General features: G+C 38.5%; 1 protein-coding gene across 3 annotated transcripts in view; it reads left to right on the forward strand.

Moving 5' to 3' along the window:
* The window catches only part of ttc28 (tetratricopeptide repeat domain 28), a 296324-nt gene that overhangs the window by 237213 nt on the left and 39123 nt on the right, over positions 1–19988 (forward strand). For all 3 annotated transcript variants that reach the window (XM_065263595.1, XM_065263601.1, XM_065263606.1), the window contains 2 exons: positions 178–685; positions 12805–14146. In XM_065263595.1, the coding sequence (XP_065119667.1) occupies positions 178–685; positions 12805–14146 (1850 nt within the window). The remainder of the gene's footprint in view (positions 1–177; positions 686–12804; positions 14147–19988) is intronic.

The raw sequence follows: 19988 nt of genomic DNA on the forward strand, positions 1-19988 counted from the left end.
ATTTTGGGTGTATCACAGTTTCAATTTGCAAAATTTAAAGGGTAATGGAAACGCAGCTACTGTTTGTTGTATATTGTCTATTTTGTCACAATTTCTTTTAAATGACTGTGTAATTGATGCACACATAATCAATATCTTTCTCTGGCTTATCGTGTTTTTATTTCAAATTCTCCACAGGCGGCATCCTCCGCTCTCAGCAGCCTCGGTCATGTCTACACAGCCATCGGTGACTATCCCAACGCCCTGGCCAGTCACAAGCAATGCGTCCTGCTGGCCAAACAATCTAAAGATCAGCTTTCCGAGGCACGCGAGCTCGGCAACATGGGAGCCGTCTACATCGCCATGGGTGACTTCGACAACGCCGTGCAGTGTCACGAACAGCACCTGAGTATCGCCAAGACCCTGGGCAACAAACGGGAGGAGGCTCGAGCATACAGCAACCTGGGTAGCGCTTATCACTATCGACGCAACTTCGACAAGGCCATGTCTTACCATACCCATGTGCTGGAGCTCGCCCAGGAGCTTGAGGAGAAGAGCATTGAGATGAGGGCGTACGCGGGCCTGGGTCACGCCGCCCGATGTATGCAGGACCTCGAGAGGGCAAAGCAGTACCACGAACAACAGCTAAGCATCGCTGAAGGCCTTAAGGACCGGGCTGCAGAGGGACGAGCGTCATCTAACCTGGGTAAGAGGGTGTACAGCAGTATATATTCACTCATAAAACTGAAACAGAAAGGTTCTTCATGGAACCATGCAGCCAGAACTGTTTCTTGTATGGCATCATGAAGCACCTTTATTTTTAAGAGTGTGTCATAAAACAAAACTAATATTCATAAATTACATATTAGTTTTATTTCCCGTTTAGTGCTTTAATAACTCTGATAAGTCATCTAGAATGAAAAGCGTCCAATCACAGCAGGCTTCTCGCACCCGTGTGCACACCAGTGTGTGAACCGTACGGTGGATAAATGGAGGCCATCAAAACCGAGTGTTTCAAAGACCGTCCAATCTCTCACTCCTGACTTTTATTGCTCCAATCTCACGCCCGCTCCATCAATCTGAGCCGTAACGCTTTATGCTCTCCAATAAGTAGATGAACCTCGAAAAAGACAAATTTGGCCAAAAAATTTGAAAAGCACTGGATAGGGAACACATCATTTAAAGCCGGTCTGATGTAAAACTAAATCTAGTTTTGAGTGTTGTTTACTTTTGTAAAAAGGTGATGCTAAATGTATTTGCAAAGGGTGCTTTTAAATATATGATGTGGTTGGTAAGGTGTTCTGAGTGGTTGCCAGGGCATTGGTGGGTGATTTTTATTGGAAAGACAAGCAAAAGATTTGTTTTCTTTTTTACATTTAACTGTTATGAATATGCATTGAAAGCATTTGAGATATTTGAATTGTGTATTTGAAATATGACTAGATTATAAGATCAGGCATCTCTAAGGCTTTTACTTCACAGAAGGTAAATATTGTAATGACCAGAATTCATGTAGCTGAGATAAGATACACTGACTGTCAGTAATGCTGTACTGTATATCCTCTGTGGATTCAGGGGTTTGAAAACGCAAAGATTTCCTCAACATCTCAAGCCCCTCGTGGCCCGGACAGCCAGCGGCTCGATGTGATCAATCAGAATTATTAACCGCTAGATGAAGTGAATGAACAGTAACATTTATTAAATTAACAAACTCATGCCATGCTTACATCTGAAATAGTGCATGAATTGATCATGTTGTCAAAGGGGGAATGAGAATGTCAGCTGATATTTAATATTAAAGCTGTGATGTTTATTTAGTAGTTTAACATGTTTACTCAACAAACACCTTTTATTAGCTTGTGACATCGATATCTTTAATGTGTACCTAAGTGATTTTTCACTGCAGTGTGTGCACCGAATAATAAATATTGTGCTCACAGTGTTTTGTATGTTTAGTTGTGATTGTTTTAGGACAATACGTTAATAATAACAACCTAAGCTAAGCCTGAAAGTAATTTTAAAATGTGGGAGATGCATGCATTACAGCGCCCCCTAATGTGTGGTTCACTTTTTTCATGTTTACATTTTGAATTCTGACTTTTAACGTTTGCAATGTTTCGACTTGCACCCTAAGCTAGAAATACAGTTTTGTTTTTAGGCATACGTGTGACGCAAATGTTTTTATTATAATAGTACGCGTGCAGTATACGTGTACCATCAGGTTTTTGTAACCAGAAAATCGAAATCACATACTGTGACAGTAGCTACTGAATTAAATGAAGTACCTACTCATCGACCGTAGATACTAAATAGTATGATTATGGATAGTATGAATGAATTCAGAGGTACTACATCCGCCATGTTGATACATAACGTGACATACTTTGTCATAACAAGAAGTTAGTCGTTAGCTGGAATGACGTTAAACTAGCGCAATTTAAACACAAGGGACAGCTGTTTAATATACTGTATGTATTTGCATTAAAATTAAGCCACGTTACTGCTTTCAGGTATTTTTATAACAAAACAACGCCCCTATGTCGTCGTCTTCGTTGGATAATACCACTTTTCGCCTTTCGTGTTTTTTGAATATTATGAATTCGGACACACTACTCACCTTGCCTACTGCTTTATGCCTACTTTATAGTATGGAAGTAGGCGGTTTCGGACATAGCCGGTGTGTACCTTGTATGCGTAGGTCACGCATGGGCGTACAGGTAAAAGTAATATGTAGCCAAGGAGATTCATTGCATTATGCAAATGCAAACTATGCTTTGCAAGGCTCAGGCATTCGACTGTTCGCGACAATACTCTGGGCTTGGAAGTAGGCGGTTTCGGACGTAGCCGGTGTGTACCTTGTATGCGTAGGTCACGCATGGGCGTACAGGTAAAAGTAATATGTAGCCAAGGAGATTCATTGCATTATGCAAATGCAAACTATGCTTTGCAAGGCTCAGGCATTCGACTGTTCGCGACAATACTCTGGGCTTTAGTGATTTACAACCATGCTTATCTAAAAAAGTGGATTTAGAGAGTTTTGGCAAAAAAATAAATAAACAAACAAGCATGCAAAAGATGAACAAACATGTGAAAGACAGATTCATTAAAGGGGACATATCATGAAAATTTATTCCATGTTTAAGTGCTATAATGGAAACCCCGGTGCTGCTATCAACCAATAAAATAAAAGTCTCCCTTTGTGATGTCAGAAGGGGATCTTAATCTGCCTTAATCTCCTCTTTAAATGCCTTTTAAATGTGACATTTGTGAAAATAAGGCATTTCAATTACTTACTAATAACATTTGTACGTAACTAATAAAATTAATTGGCATTAAAGTGAAATGGCTGAACCTAAACAGAAGAGTCTGATAAAATTCAAATTTACATGAAAAAATGTCACGCTTTGCATCTGTTCTTCATGAAGTCATCGCTATTATAAGTAAATGTAAAGTTTTGTTTACAAACCTCTGACCTGCTCACACATCTGAAACATCTTTCCTTCATGTCTAAGTGCAGCAAACATCTCTTAGCTCTCGTCTCCCTCAGGTGGGATGCTGGAGAGCAGTGCTTTAGTGTTTCACCTCTGCTCATCGTTTATTAAAGAGGTTTTGAGTTTGGATGTTGTTGCGATATTTAATCCATGAGTCGTGTGAATTTGATCCCGGGTGAGTTTTGTGCTGAGTGGACGGTAACCGGAGGCTTTTCTCTTCACACGAGACCCCCGCAGGCCATCGCCACACCGCTGTCTTCGGTGTGAGAACAGGTCTGTGTGTCGGCTGTATGAAAGCGTGTGTGGGATTTCTCTAGTGGTACTTGTTTTAGAGCATTACACGTTATTGATATTCATTTTTTACTCTCTATAGCTGTAGGCAGGATATTAGCTGGTTTATCTAATTTCTTTTTTCTTAGTTTAATATTCTGAGTCATTTAAGCTTCGCAGCTGCTTTGCAACAAATGTTCCTCTCTAAAGTAATGAATACTTGCTTTTCATCTTCTCTTCAAGAGTAAGAGTTTTATTGTTTGCTGAAAGCCTTTAGGTCAATAACTTAATGCAATATTACATAACCATTACTATTGGTAATTTTGGTAAATATCCCTCATGAAAAATTACTTAAGTACACTTTAGGCTAGGCAAGTTTATTTTTATAGCACATTTCATACACAGAGGTCATTCAAAGTGCTTTACATAGAAATGAGAAAACAATATAAATAGTAAATATATATATATATATATATATATATATATATATATATATATATATATATATATATATATATATATATATATATATATATATATATTTATATATAATATAGACATATATATTTATATATAACTATATATATAAAAATACATAGGTTTAACTATAGTAAATTGATAAACTGTAGTGAATACTATAGGATACTTTAATATTTACTATGGTAAGGTTCAAGCGCTCTGTCATATCTAGGGTATTTACTATAGTAAATGGGTCAGTGACAAAAACCGTTTGGCAAGATGATAAATTTACAAATCTGTTCTTAAAGCATGCATCAGGTTTATATCAATGCACATAGTGTATTTATGTTAATTTTATGCAATAAAAAATTACATTTACACCATTTTTATCAAGTTAAGACTGAATGGACCTGAAAATGTCAAATGGTGTAACCGCCAATTGTGCCAAAGAATGAGAAATATTAAATATTTTATCCACCTTGATGGCATGTAAGTTTAATCATAAAAAAATAATTTTAAAATATAATTTTATTACTTATTTTTAAATGTAAATTTGAATGCGTTTTTGTAATATTTGTCCGGACATATGCTGAAAACAGCTCTGTTTTCTAAAATAATTTTTGACAAATGATGTAAAAATGTATGTAAAAAAACATATTTCACTAAACTAGATGATTATATTGTATTCCACATTTTTTTATGAATATATTTTTATTTTTATTAAAAAAAATACTAGTTACACCAATTGACAAAGACCGGTTACACTACAGTGACATTTTTGCAATTATCCCCAAATATTCTTTCAAAATTAAATAAAATAAATTTTAGACTTGGTAATCTGCACATTTATTTTGAAATTTTAACCCTTTCACATTTTATTAAACCATACAGACACAAAATAATTACAGTCACGTCACCCAAATACAAAAATATACATTTGCATGTATGCATTTGGTAGATGCTTTTATTCAAAGTGACTTACAGAGCATTACACGGTACACAGTTTTTTTTAAAGGGCACCTATTTTGGCCTTTTTACAGTATGCATTATAAGTCGTAGGTGTGCCCAGAATGTGTCTGTGAAGTTTCAGCTCAAAATACCCCAAAGATCTTTTATTACACCATTTCCAAAATGCCCATCATTTGGGTGGGAGCAAAAACACGCTTTTTTAATGTCAGTATACCGATCAGAGGCCCCATTCACTTCCATAGTATTATTTTATTCTACTATGTAAGTCAATGGGGCCTCTAATCGGTTTGGTTACAAACATTCCCCAAAATATCTTCCTCCGTGTTCATCAGAACAAAGAAATGTATACAGGTTTGTAAAAACATGAGAGTTGAGTAAATGATGACAGAAATTTCTTGTCCATCTGTGGATTTGTCACCATGTGCTGTGTTTCAATAAACTATTTCTGTAGCGCTGCATTATTTGGCACATCTACTTTAAGCATCGCAATTTGTGGTAAGCACTTGCGAAAGGTTTTACTTCAGGGTGCTAACAACCTTTTAAATTAAAGGGTAAGATGTTGCTTAAAGAGTGGTTAAAACTGCTTTAACCCGGGGTTAATAAACGTTAAGCCTTTTTAATGTTTCATATTGACGGTTGGTACCGAAGCAGATCACGTTTGAGGTTCTGTTTCCGCAGACGGCCATTTAGTTTCGTCTCCAGTTCGCTGTGGATCGCGCCCAAACCACCAGTAATAGAGGAAACGCTGGATAAGTCCAAAATAGATCATTCATGAAAAACTGCAAAGAATCTCGATGGCAAGAAGCCGAAAGTCACTCTTAAATGTTAAACAGGGTGTTTATCAACAGTGTTTATGTGGCCAGTGAGAAACTCAAACCGCATTTTGCCGAGCCGAAAGTAGAACACAAGCTATTCCCAAAGACTTACTGTAAAATTCATGCGTCTTGCCAGCCATTCGCAATTTTTCGACTATTTTACATTCGTCTGAAGCCAACAACAAAGCTGACCCAAACCTCGCAAGAACCTCCCTGTGTTTAAAGTCTGTCATTTGATTGTCCTTATTTTCCCTGGAGCTTTTCAAAGCTCCGGCTCGGAGCTATAAATCATCAGGCCCAGTTAGCGTTCGACTGCTCGAGAGGAACGAGACTGGAATGGCAGAAATCATAACAAAAGAAAATAGCTTTTTAAACTGACATGACTGCTAAAATATATAGCCGTACTCATTTTTTATTTTCTGTCATCCACATTTTATTATTGCTCTCACTCTCTGTGCAGTCTTGGTTTCTGTTAGATAACTCAGCGAGTATAAATGTAAGGAGGATGATGGGAAGGCAGGTCATTCAAGTCACCAGCATCAGACCAACAGGGCAAAATACTTGTTTTAGTGCTTTCAAAAGTGTGGTTTTGAGTCGTTTCCTCCGTAGGAAACATGTTCTCCAAATACCAAACCAACCAGAGTGGTTCTGTTGTTGATTTCTCTTTAGTATTGTGTGTATGTAATGTATTTGCTTACGTACATGGTTATTCAACAGTTAAAAGCATTGTGTCACTTTTAGGAAAATGGGTTTTCGTCCCCACACTTTTGACCCAATGCCAAATTCAGCCAGTCACAAGTGAGTGTTATGAGGCGAAACATTACTCGTGCATGTCTGCTATGAGCTTTAAATCTCTTGTTATTCTCGAGTTTTGGGGACCTGTTAAATGCACCCCAGAAAAACGCAGAAGACGATTATGTCATTTCAAACACACACTGTGTATGTATGTTTTAGGTAATTTACGCGGGGCGTAAGCGTTAACGCTTCCCATTCAGTTTTAATGGGTGACATCATGCGTTGCCGAACTGAATTGTGGATCTGTCGGCGCCGCGTCAGTGCCGTTGCTCGTGGCAGAAGTTAAAAATGTCTCAACTTTTCAATCAGCAACGCGTGCATCAGCCAATCAGATCGCCTTATGCAAATAACCTAGGCAAAGCTAGCCAATTACATTTATGAAAGACCGGAGCATGTGTTCGAGCGTCCAACTACGCGCAAATAACGAGTTTTTGCCGCCACTACCGAGGCTGGTGGGAATACACCAACACAGCACCTAACACCGGACACAAGTGACAAAAGACATAAAAGAGTGGTCTCAAAGTCCCAAGTCTTCCAAAGTAATTTTTCAAAAAGGTTCCTGTAAGCTTTTCTTGCTTCCCGTAAGCATTTTCCCAAAATTGCCACTGGGTGCTCTAAAACTGTTTTTTTTACTTTAGATGTCAAGGACCCCCAGATATGGTGAACTTTTTGTGAGGGACCTGTTTCTAAAATATATATCCATTTGTATATTTTTATGTATTAAAACATTTAAATCGTGTTACCTTACAAACCCCAGTAAATAAGATAAAGAGCACATAGTAAAAAAACACATTCGAAATATAAACAGTTTTATGTACCAAGAAAGGAAAGATAAACACTAAGAAAATAATATGATCACTTAGAAATGAAAAGGTAATAATGCTCGGTTGACTTTTACAATGTTTGCTTTGCCTTTTTTCAAAAAAGATGCATATCTTGTATGCAGTATTTTGCCTTTTAATTACTGAAAACTCATTTTCCTTTTTATTATTTTAAAAACTATTGCAGTTTAATATTGCAAGAGCCAAATGTTAATAGTTCAACCATGAACATTGCACATAAAAAATGTAAAAAATCAGCACATGTATTTTTCTATAGCACTAACTGTAATGCAGAGCTCTTAAACTTCTTTTGTTTATAACTGTTATTTCCAACATATACCTGTATTCAGTCTTTTTTTCTAATGACTAAAAATGCACTTCATGTTTTCTGTTTTAATATTTTAAAGATATATAGGCTAAACCGCCTTTTTATTGTACACTACATTCGGATGCGACTGTCTGAGTTCGCCCCCTAGTGGCAGTCGCAATGAAATTTCAGTTTAATCGTAAATCCTTGTCAACATGGGAGAGAAGCTCATTCCAGCGCAAGAGGCTTCAATGTATGAATGTATTTTTACTTAATAATTTACTTATCAGTAATCAATCGTTTTTTTATGTAGGATTAAAGTGTTACTGATAAAGTTAAACAAAAAAGGATGAATAATTTTCATCTTGCACGCAGTGTTTGGATTGGAACACACTGAAATACATCACTTGTGGTCGGCGCGTCACATGCGGTATACTTGCACAAGTTTATTTTTTCAATGCATTCAAAGCTCAAATTGGATCCAAAAATAACGCACCCGCAGATGGTTGGCATCCCACGCAGCCCATTTCCGACTCTGCTTCCGGTTTATCGGCCGTCATTTGTCATTTACAGTTGAAAGGCGGCTTTAATGTAACCACGCTGATTTTAAATTAGACAAGGATGACTGGCGGGATGAATAAAGTTGCTTGGAGGGCCGAATTTGGCTGGCGGGGTGCCAGTTGACTAGCCCTGCAGTACATGGCCTTTAAGGGTCTCATCACTTGAGATCTTCCCTCCCACCTTTAAAATGGCTGCTATACATCCGTATATGCATTATCATTTAAATATCTGTTTCTCTGCTTAGAGAATGAAAGGGATTTATATTTTCATTATCCGACTGCAGGGTGTCGTTTTTCATTTATTTGGTGGACAGAAGCTTGTTATACGATGCATGATATGCATCACATAATTATGACATTTAATCAAAGTAAAGCCTTTCTATTATTAAATCTACTCTTATTAAGAATTGAACACATATCTAAAGACTGCTCAAGTGATTGACTTTATTTAGCTGTCAACATCTCTGATAGCGAATCAATGCTAAAGATAATTCATTCAGCCTTTACAGAAGTGAAGCGCTTGAAGAGGCGGCCAAGTAATGACTTCAAGTAGGACGTCGCCTGTGAAAATAAAATAAAGTTGTAGCGTCTCATTCATTTGGGGTGGAAGCCATTTAAAGATTAAATTACTGCATTTCGCATGCATGCAAGCGAGACGGACGCCTAAGGAGGAAGTTATTTTAATGTTTGTTTGAAGGGCTGCCCATCACTTGTCCCATATAGTAGCTGGCAAAATATCATCAAAATCCCAGCGCTAATGTAGACAGAGCCGCTCACAGCCTGCATCTCCTCTGGTCATATACTGAAGCATTGCTATTATAATTCACTACTTACATTTGAGTTTTAACCTTTTCACTGACCTCCGATCAGCCCCAAGGCCTCTTCTTACACCACCCTTTCAACCCTGAAGATATAACTTCTACACGATGCCCATATGTATTCCCGCAGCGTCCGCCGATGGCCCGCTAATCCTCTTATATGTTTCTGTAAGCGTGACCTCATTCTCAGACGGATGATAAGTCCTTCTGTGGTGACTGTTTTAGCTGCTAATACCTAAATTGTATAAATGATTCATTAGTTTGCGCCCATTAGGGACGGCTATTAATTCACAAACAGTAGGGAGTATTTATGTACTGACAGGAGCGCATTGCTAAATTGTTCAGCTCAGCATATTTGTTTTTAGCTTACTTATTAGTGCCGCTTACAGAGTAAAACATCACTATTAGTATTGTTCATACTTAGAGTTAGTGATTTGAACAAATCCCAGGCCCCTTTGGGATGTAACTCATCCTGTATCCATCCCGGAACACCCTAGCAACCATCCAGCAATGATTAATCACCAAAAACACCTTAGCAACCACATAGCAACATCCTTGGATCATGCAACAGGTTTGTCAAGACTAGGGGTGCATCTATACACTCACCTAAAGGATTATTAGGAACACCATACTAATACTGTGTTTGACCCCCATTTGAACTGCCTTAATTCTACGTGGCATTGATTCAACAAGGTGCTGAAAGCATTCTTTAGAAATTTTGGCCCATATTGATAGGATAGCATCTTGCAGTTGATGGAGATTTGTGGGATGCACATCCCGGGCACGAAGATTCCGTTCCCCCAAATCACAAAGATGCTCTATTGGGTTGAGATCTGGTGACTGTGGGGGTCATTTTAGTACAGTGAACTCATTGTCATGTTCAAGAAACCAATTTGAAATGATTCAAGCTTTGGTGCATTATCCTGCTGGAAGTAGCCATCAGAGGATGGGTACATGGTGGTCATAAAGGGATGGACATGGTCAGAAACAATGCTCAGGTAGGCTGTGGCATTTAAATGATGCCCAATTGGCACTTAGAGGCCTAAAGTGTGGCAAGAAAACATCCCCCACACCATTACACCATTGCATTAATGAGAAATTGAACAGGTGTTCCTAATAATCCTTTAGGTGAGTGTATATTGGCCTATAATCGGTATTGGAAGATAAAAGCAAAAAAAAAATATGCTTAATATAGAAACCTCTTTTCTTGTTTTTACATGCAAATCAATAAACCAGCTATGCAGAAAACTGCATTTACATGGAATTTGGAGATTTTTCAGGTGTTTTTGGCAGGCAGTGACGTCATCGCCTATAGTACATGTAGTTGTTTAAAAAGCAGACTGGAAATCTGTCTTAAGTAGTTTTGCAAAGCTCAAGAATTTTGGAAATTTTGGAAATATTCCAAGTTGGAAAAATGATTTATAAATATTGGATCATTTATACAAACTGTATCACATACATGACTAGGGCTGGGTATCGATTCAGATGTTCCAGATCAATTGGATTCCTATTCGCAAGCTATCAAATCGATTCGATTTCGATTCTCGATTCAATTTTCGATTCCGGTTCTCGGGTTGGTATTTATACTCGATTCAAACATCAACGTCAATGAAGCACGTGAAACTGCCATTTAAAGCACTGAATGAATGAATGACAGGCTTGCCTCTCCCTTCTTGGTAAAATCGCGCAAGGCAAAAAAGAGGGTGACATCTAGTGAAGAAGACTAGTAATTAGATTAACGTTAATCTAACGTTCAATGTTTGCAGAAATAAATATGAAATAAAAAAGTCTATTCTGCTCTTTGAGAATTGATTTTGAATCGACCACATTTTAAAAAACGATTAATCGAAAAATCGACTCATCTTCATCCATGTACCACAATTCCCATATATTCCTGTGTGATTTCCATGGAAAGTTTCCAGAATTTTGCATCCCTAGTCTTAAAATATGCTGTTGTATTTTTTCTCATGTCTGCAGAACCTGTAACCATGTAACATGAGCTTTAATTTTTACAGTTTCTATCCCAACTACTTTGCATGAACAAAGCTACGAGAAAGCTGGTTAAGGTGTTTATAAGCAATGCAAAATAATGAGCAAAAAACTTTCTGTGCCGATAATTTTTTGAATTCGCCGTTTATGGGCTTTCCCTAAAAAAAAAAAACGTTTACGCGTTTACTTGACCTTATCAATTTATTAAGCATAATCGACCTAAGACTGTGTATGTAAACGCACTCATTCCTTTTAAATGTGAAGATTCTTGTTTAGTTTAATGTTTTCCTGTGATGTGTGACACATTCAGGATCAATCATTTACAAAGCTTCACACTTTTAAACCTCTCATTGTTGGATGGCTGAAGCACAACGAATATGTTACTCATGTCTGGCACACGTCTCTGCTGGGGTCTCCAAGGAATAATTTTTAAACACGCTTCTAACATGCTTTGTCTCGAGTTGATGAATGAGGAATCAGGGGGTTAAGTATTGATAATTAGCCACTGAAGTCCGGTGCTATTTTATGGAAATGTTTGTGAATAGATGGGCTCTCTAATGGGCCTTTAGTGTCAGGATACCAGTTTGGCGCTGGATCTAATTGGATTTACCACATGCTGGTAATCCTGCCTTGGCACACGAGTATTAACGGTGAGCAGATGGGCAACCCCTCACCCATTCTCATGCCCCCTGCCACATCCTATTATACTATCGAAATACACACGAAATACAAAAAAATGCTTCTCGAGATGCCAAGCCACTCTATCAACAGTGGCTCCACATCTTTCTAAAAAACCTTTCATCTCACACGCTATATTTTTATCACTGTATTTTTCTTGGCGTCTCGCTTCCGGAGCTCATTTTCAGGTCATTCGGCATCTGACGATTACACAAATGTCACCACAGAGGTCTCGGGTTGATACGTCTTGTTTTCCACCAGTACCAGCAGTTTTCCTGATCCCTGATATTTAGCAAATAGCCCTCTGGTTTTTAAAGGAAAGGGACGATTAGAACACATTAAGATTGGAAGCCAACTGGTGCGGACCACAATTAATGTTCCCCGCAAACTTATTTTCCATCAAAAGTATTCATTAGCCTCCATCCATCCTCTGCTTCATGGCCTTTCGCAGGCTGAACCACAGAGGCGGTACTGTAATGTTATGACGGTAATGATCGTATTATGGAAAAGTGGTGAGACAACAGTAGGGAGGGCTAAAAATTGCCAGGACTTCTCTCGGGATAGAGGGAAAAACAGCCTGTTTTGATTGTTATCGTCAGGGTGCAGAACTTTTTAATTAAAAGATATTTTACAAGCTTCAGTGCTTTTTGATCAGATCTGATTTTGTCTTTTTTTCCATTTGAAAGGATTTGCTTCTGATGTCAGTAGTGTAGGACCGTTTTAAATGTAAAGCTAATCTGTAGTCGCTTTACCAGATATATGGAGGAAGGAAGATATCGAAAAGCCATTTCTGTTTTCCTGTGAAGCATGATAAATGTTCTGCCGTATGATGCCATTCTTTTCTCCTTTACAGGAATCATTCACCAGATGAAAGGGGACTACGAAACGGCTCTGAAGTTACACAAGGCTCATCTGTCCATCGCCCAGGAGCTTAATGACTACGCCGCCCAGGGAAGAGCGTACGGAAACATGGGCAACGCTTACAACGCCCTCTGCGCCTTTGACCAGGCGGTGCGCTACCACAGACAAGAGCTTCAGATTTCCATGGAGGTTAACGATCGTGCCTCGCAGGCTTCCACTCACGGAAACCTGGCGGTGGCTTACCAGGCTCTGGGAGCCCACGATCGAGCCCTCCAACATTACCAAAATCATCTGAATATCGCACGCGAGCTGAGAGATGTTCAGAGCGAGGCACGGGCCCTAGGCAACCTGGGTAACTTCCACTGCTCGCGGGGAGAGTTTCCCCAAGCCGTGCCGTACTACGAGCAGTACCTGCGACTCTCCCCGGACCTCCAAGATATGGAGAGCGAAGGGAAGGTCTGTCACAATCTAGGATATGCACACTACTGTCTGGGAAACTTTCAGGAGGCGGTAAAGTATTACGAGCAGGACCTGGCACTCGCTAAGGACCTCCACGACAAGTTGAGCCAAGCCAAAGCCTACTGCAACCTGGGCCTGGCCTTCAAGGCGCTAGGCGACTACGGCAAGGCGGAGGAGTGCCAAAAGTACCTGCTTTCCTTGGCGCAGTCCCTGAACAATTCGCAGGCCAGATTCCGTGCCTTGGGCAACTTGGGCGACATCTTTTTGTGTAAAAAGGACGTACCTGGAGCTGTCAAGTTTTACGAGCAGCAGCTGACTTTGGCGCATCAAGTCAAGGATCGCAAGATGGAAGCCAACGCTTACGCCGCGTTGGGCGCAGCCTACAGGATGCTGCAGAAATATGACAAGGCCTTAGGGTACCACACCCAAGAACTGGAGGTTTATCAGGAGCTGGGAGACATACAAGGTGAATGCCAAGCTCACGGACACCTCGCCGCCGTCTACATGTCCCTCGGGAAGTACACCATGGCCTTTAAATGCTACGAAGAACAGCTCGAGCTGGGACAAAAACTGAAGGACCCCAGCGTGGAGGCGCAGGTCTACGGTAACATGGGCATCACTAAAATGAACATGGGTGTCATGGAGGAAGCCATTGGATATTTCGAGCAGCAGTTGGCGATGTTGCAGCAGCTCAGCGGGAACGAGGCCGTGCTTGATCGAGGACGTGCTTACGGTAACCTGGGCGACTGCTATGACTCTCTGGGGGATTTTGAAGAGGCTATTAAGTACTACGATCAATATCTGTCTGTGGCACAGAGCCTCAATCATATGCAGGATCAAGAGAAGGCATACAGAGGTCTGGGCAACGGACACAGGTAACGTCGGCTTTAATTATTTGTTATTGAGCTAATGGATTTTTAATGGCACAGTAAGTGTTTAGACACTTCAAAATACACACTATAAATATCAAATCATCTGCTGTCAAATGACTTTACACTTTTTTCAAACTTTACCTTTCTTAGAAGTAATTGCAAACAAATAAGTTCCCATTAGCGTATTGCATAGTGTGGGTTCACATTAGCCTTGCATCAGCCGCACAAATAGTCATGGGTTCGATTCCCAGAGTACATGCGTACTGATAAAAACGTTTACGTTGAATGCACTGTAAGTTTGGATGAAAACGTCTGCCAAATGCATAAGAGTAATATAAAGTTGGACGTATTTAAATATATTTGGATTGTTTTATCTTCAGTGTTTGTGCTTCTTTGTAATAAATGACACATGCTTTGATATGCAATAACATTCAAGCATTTTTAGTGTGTTTTAAGTATCCAAATAAGTCTTGGGGTTGTTAATACATCCGCTAGTACAGCGTAGCATTCCTCTCAAGCAAGATCAGATGAGATTTTAATGTGGTTTAAATGATTTATTAGCATTTTTGTTAAGTGGAGTCACGCAGACTGACGCAACAGTTAGTGTTTCAGGGAGTGTGTTGACTGACAGCAAGAGGTCAACAGACGAACACTGAACATTCTCACAACACCACAAAGATTGAAAATGAAATGGTTTCGTATGAGATCATGACCTCACCTTTAACACGCTAACACACACGACACGCTTGAGATCAATACACACACTTGCAGTGAAAAACATAAACGTGTATGAACTGCAGAATCTCAGGGGATCATTAGGCACAGATGTGTGTTTGTGTGTCTTTATATACATTACCAGTCAAAAGTTTAGGGTCATTTAAATGAAATGTTTCTCATGAACTTAAATGCATAGCTAACCCAAAAAAGAGTTCTATTTTCATCCAAGCATTGGGTTAAAACGGATATAATTTAAACCATTTTTGGGTCAAGCTTTCTTGGCTTTGTTTCTTGCACAGGCCTACTAAAGGGTTAATGGTGCCATGTTGTGATCAACAGTAAAATTATAAATTTTACCTCTTTGCAAAAGGATAAATCACCAAAAGTCAAGAATGCATGATTATATGGCGTCATGGCATCAAAAATGTCGTTATAATGAAAGTCAATGGGTCAAAAACAGCCACGAACAGTAAATGAGGAAGAAAAAAATTAAATCTGATGCTGCAGAAAAACTAAAAATGCATTAAAGCCGAAATTTTTACTAATCTTTGGCATCCCCAAGACTGTGAAAAAGATTAATAAAAAATCCAGTCCACAATCACTTTTTTGTTTTTCCCCAAATCAGGGACATCACTTATGAACTTGGCAATTAAAGTTACAATTTTGGATTTTTTATTTTTTTTCTAAACATTTGGTAGTTTCGATCAGTACTAAGGTTGATTAAAGGTGCAGTCTATCATTTTTAGAAGGATCTCTTGTCAGAAATGCAAAATAATATACAAAACTAAATTATCAGGGGTGGATAAAGACCTTTCATAATGAACCGTTATGTGTTTATTGCCTTAGAATTAGACGTTTTATGTACATACACAGAGGGTCCCCTTACATGGAAGTCACCATTTTGTGCAGCCGTGTTTCTACAGAAGTCCTTAACGGACAAACCTTTTTACTAAGTTGTCTCAAACGATGACATGTTTGTCCGGTGGCGGCTGCCATAGCTTCTCTTATGTGTTTCAAAAGCAAGAGGTGAGCGGTGGACTGAGCCGTATGTTGCAATTCGCAACCTCACCACTAGATGTCGCTAATATTTACACACTGCATCTTTAACACATTTATGCCAAAAAAAATCTGACACATTTTTACAGATGTTTAATTTATTTGATGTTTCAAACAACCCAAAAGGGTAGTGAATTGAACAATGCACAAGGGTTAATGAGGCTTACTTTTGTTATTTCTTTGTTATTTGCAAATGGAGATTTTCCACAGTGTTGTTTAGGTTTTTCTCAAGCTTTATAAGGGCGCAAAAGCTGGTATCTGAAATAGATTACCTGGGGAAAATGAAAAGAAGAAAGGAAATGAAGAATCTAGTCCAGAATAGACGAGAATTCCTTCAGTACTGTTTAGAAAACATCTCAGTGTGAAACTGTGAGATCAAATAACAAAACTACATGTCTGCAAACTCTAGAGAAAGATTGAGCACAATGAATGTGATCAAATACCCCTCGCAAAATCTGCTTAATGTTAGTATTTAGCCAAAAAACTTAGTTTAAGTTAGTACTGCTCTGAACAAACTATTTTACATAACACATGCTTACATATAAGTCACAACACAGAATAATGATTGCATATTATACTCAAATAGTTCAGTTTAAAAGTTTACATACTTGATCAGCGACTGTTTTAATGTTTTGTGACTGTTGTTTATGAGTGTCTTGTTTGATCTCAGCCAGTAAACTTCCCCAAAATTTTCCAGCGTCTTCTGTATGTTTGACCCATTTCCAACATTGACTAAATGTGACCCTGGACCACAAAACCAGTAATTAGGGTCAATTATTTGAAATTGAGATTTATGCATCATCAGAAAGCTGAAGAAACAAGCTTGTTAGGATAGGATAATATTTGGTTGAGATACAACTATTTAAAAATCTGGAAAAAATTAAAATATTGAGAAAATCGTCTTTAACGTTGTCCAAATGAAGTCCATAGCAAACCAAATTACTACTGATGAATACATTTTTTTTTGTTTACGGTAAGAAATTGACAAAATACCTTTATGAAACATGATCTTTACTTAATATTCTAATGATTTTTGGCATAAAAAAGACAAAAAATATAAATAAAAACATACGCTATAATAAAATACTATGCTATAATTATAATGTATATAATAATGTTGACTTATATTGTAATATTATATATTATTATATACATTATCTATTTTATTATTATATAGAGGATATTATACATTATTATTATAGCCTACTTATTTTCTCAACACATATTAAGAAGATGCCAAATCTTCAAACGTTCCTTCCTCACTTTTTAAATCTATATATTTAAATCATCTGTTTAATGTCTGATGTAAATGTCATGTAAATGTCATGAGAAGTCTAAACATCAATTACTTGATCCCCTGTCTGTTTTATTTTAGATACAGATGCTCGTCTTATCGCATCCAATACTTTAATGTTACTCCAGTGGACACACAGCACTGACTTCCTCCAGTGACAGCAAAACCTCTTAAATCAAAAATGCAAAGTAAAACAGAATATTACCGATAATAAATATGATCATGAATTTCTTTTCCAGCTCTTTTGCTTCGGTGACAAACTGCTCTAAAATTTTCTGTGGACCTGCGCTGCGGAAAGCCCTTATATGGAGTTATATTGGGCGTGTTTTATGCAAATTGCCAACGTCGTGCACGCTACCGCTCATCTAGAAAACTTCAAAATGACTTAACATAAGAACGAGTATAAAAACAAATTCATGTGCTTATGCACATGTTTTGAATTAGGCAAAGTTCAAGTGTGCGTATAAATACGAAAAACTTACGTAATTATTAGTGAATGAGACCCATTGTATTGTTTGCTATTGCCACAAATATACCCCTGCGACTTAAGAGTGGTTTTGTGGTCCAGTGTCACAATGTTGTTGAGATTCATTTTTTCACACTTTTCAGGACAATTAACACTCATACACACTTATAACAAAAGATACAAACATTCACTGACCGTGGGTTCACACCAGCCACGTTTGAGGCATCAAAATCGCGTCTACCGCGCCTAGTTTGCCGCTTGAACCGTTTGCGTTTACTCGCTTCATTCGCGCCTCAAAGCCGCGCGTGAATTTCTAGTCATCAAGACATTCACGTGGAAATTCACGTCATGGGAGGGGCTTCTGTGACTCCACTCGCTTCCTGTAATCACGTCACTACTAGAGCAAGCTCCTGATTGGTTAACACATGCGTTTGCCACGGCAAAGCCTCATTCGCGCTGCGAGACCTCTACCGTGTCTGGTGTGAACGCAGCATAATGCTCAAGAAGGCAACACATACATTTAAAGTTTGTCTGTAGTCACAACATTTTTTGTAAGTTACATTTGTGTTATTTCATGATTTTGATGAGTGAAAATGTGGACAATTAACAGATCTAACATTTTCTTCTTGTTGAACCTAGTCAGTTTCATAGTTAAATGGTTTATGACAGACTAAAGCGTTGTTCAGCACACGCCTGTGGTCTCAGTGTGATCCGTCATACATCCGTTTTTATTAATATCCAATCAGGCCTAGAAGCACTTTGACTCCCGTCATAGAAACGCGTATGGATTCTGCTCACCCCACTCCTCCACAAGCACACACGGGCATCAAAATATGATGAATGGTTTGCTGCAGGGCTCTGTCAAACCTGGATTCAGCTGCTCGTGTGGAGAGAACTCACACCGGGCCCAAAATGAGCCAAACACATCCACCCAACACCCCCTTTTTCTTACCGCAGTACAACGGGAAGGTAAATTACACTGTCAGTACGTGACAATGCACTTGCTCTCTCCTCAGTGGAATGACGCTTGACTCCGATACCAAAGAAGAATTCGACGAGAAGCTCATTAAAGCCCTGCGTTAAAACCTATTTGTTTCATTTATATTGAAATGAGGCAGGGCCTTTCAGTAAGACTGATGTTGCTGTAATTTCAAGTGACAGTACAACAAGGGGTAATGATGCATTGCTTTTATGCTACCTAAGTAGTGAGAGAGTCCTTGGCTCGTATGAATTAAAGCCGCTCGGGTTATTCCACAGAGAGACTGACGGTAGATTCGCAGTCTTATCCTGGAGGATATGAGAGCTACATTTCTCTTTTAAATGAAGTTACGTTAAGTTACATCCACCTGCGTGTTTCTCAAATAGGCCGTATTGATCGAAAGCACAGAGTCTCATGTGATCGCCTCACATACAGTATTTTACATCCAATAAACTAGACCAACATTTATGCATTTCAAGATTCTGTTTCATGTAATGAGCTTGATATTAAAGGTGTCATAAAACTGTAGGCATAGATAAATAATAAGAGTTGTGTACATGGTAATAACATATCGTGAGTTTCAAACATACTTCTTATGTAAACCTCATGCTGGATATCTCAACATAACACCAACTGTGATGTTACAGTCCAGATGTACGCAACCCACATTAAATTAAGTACAAAGTGTACAATGCTAAAAATAAAGTTGTGACTGCTGAGTTAGCGTTATATGCTAGTTAATGCTATATGCTAACGTTTAGACTGAACTTCTTCTATTGACGTTACAGTTACGTTTTGCAGGTCTATCTCAAAACAGTTGATTATTCCTCAAAATCTGATACAGACTCAAACATAAGATCTGTTTACACACACACAGAGCTACTGAAGGAGCTGCTCTGAGAAACAGCCAATCACAGCAGAGCTCAACGTTAATATTCATGACCCTTCCATATGTAAGGGATATTGTAGAGGTAGCCGGTAGTTATCGGGAAATAATTCGCGTTAACTACCGGCTTCCTCTACATTATCCCGCTTATTACACGGCTACTTGCCACATAAGAAAAAAAACTGGACATGATGAATATGAATTTGAAACATTTTATTGGCATATTTGTTTTAAATAAACATTTTTATCCTTCCGCGAAACTTTGCACAGATGCATAAAATGATCGTAATACCTTATTAAGATCCTCTGCTTCATACTTGTCTGTCTCCATTTTTTTTCTTTTAGCCAGTCTTTGAGAAGTTTTAATGCCCATTCTGTATTTTTTTGTGTGTTGCCTTCGTAGCTGTCATGCTCTATTTTGTCAAGTTCAGTCTCAGTAAGCTCTAT

This window comes from Paramisgurnus dabryanus, chromosome 10, assembly GCF_030506205.2.
Source record: "Paramisgurnus dabryanus chromosome 10, PD_genome_1.1, whole genome shotgun sequence".
Classification (NCBI taxonomy): domain Eukaryota; kingdom Metazoa; phylum Chordata; class Actinopteri; order Cypriniformes; family Cobitidae; genus Paramisgurnus; species Paramisgurnus dabryanus.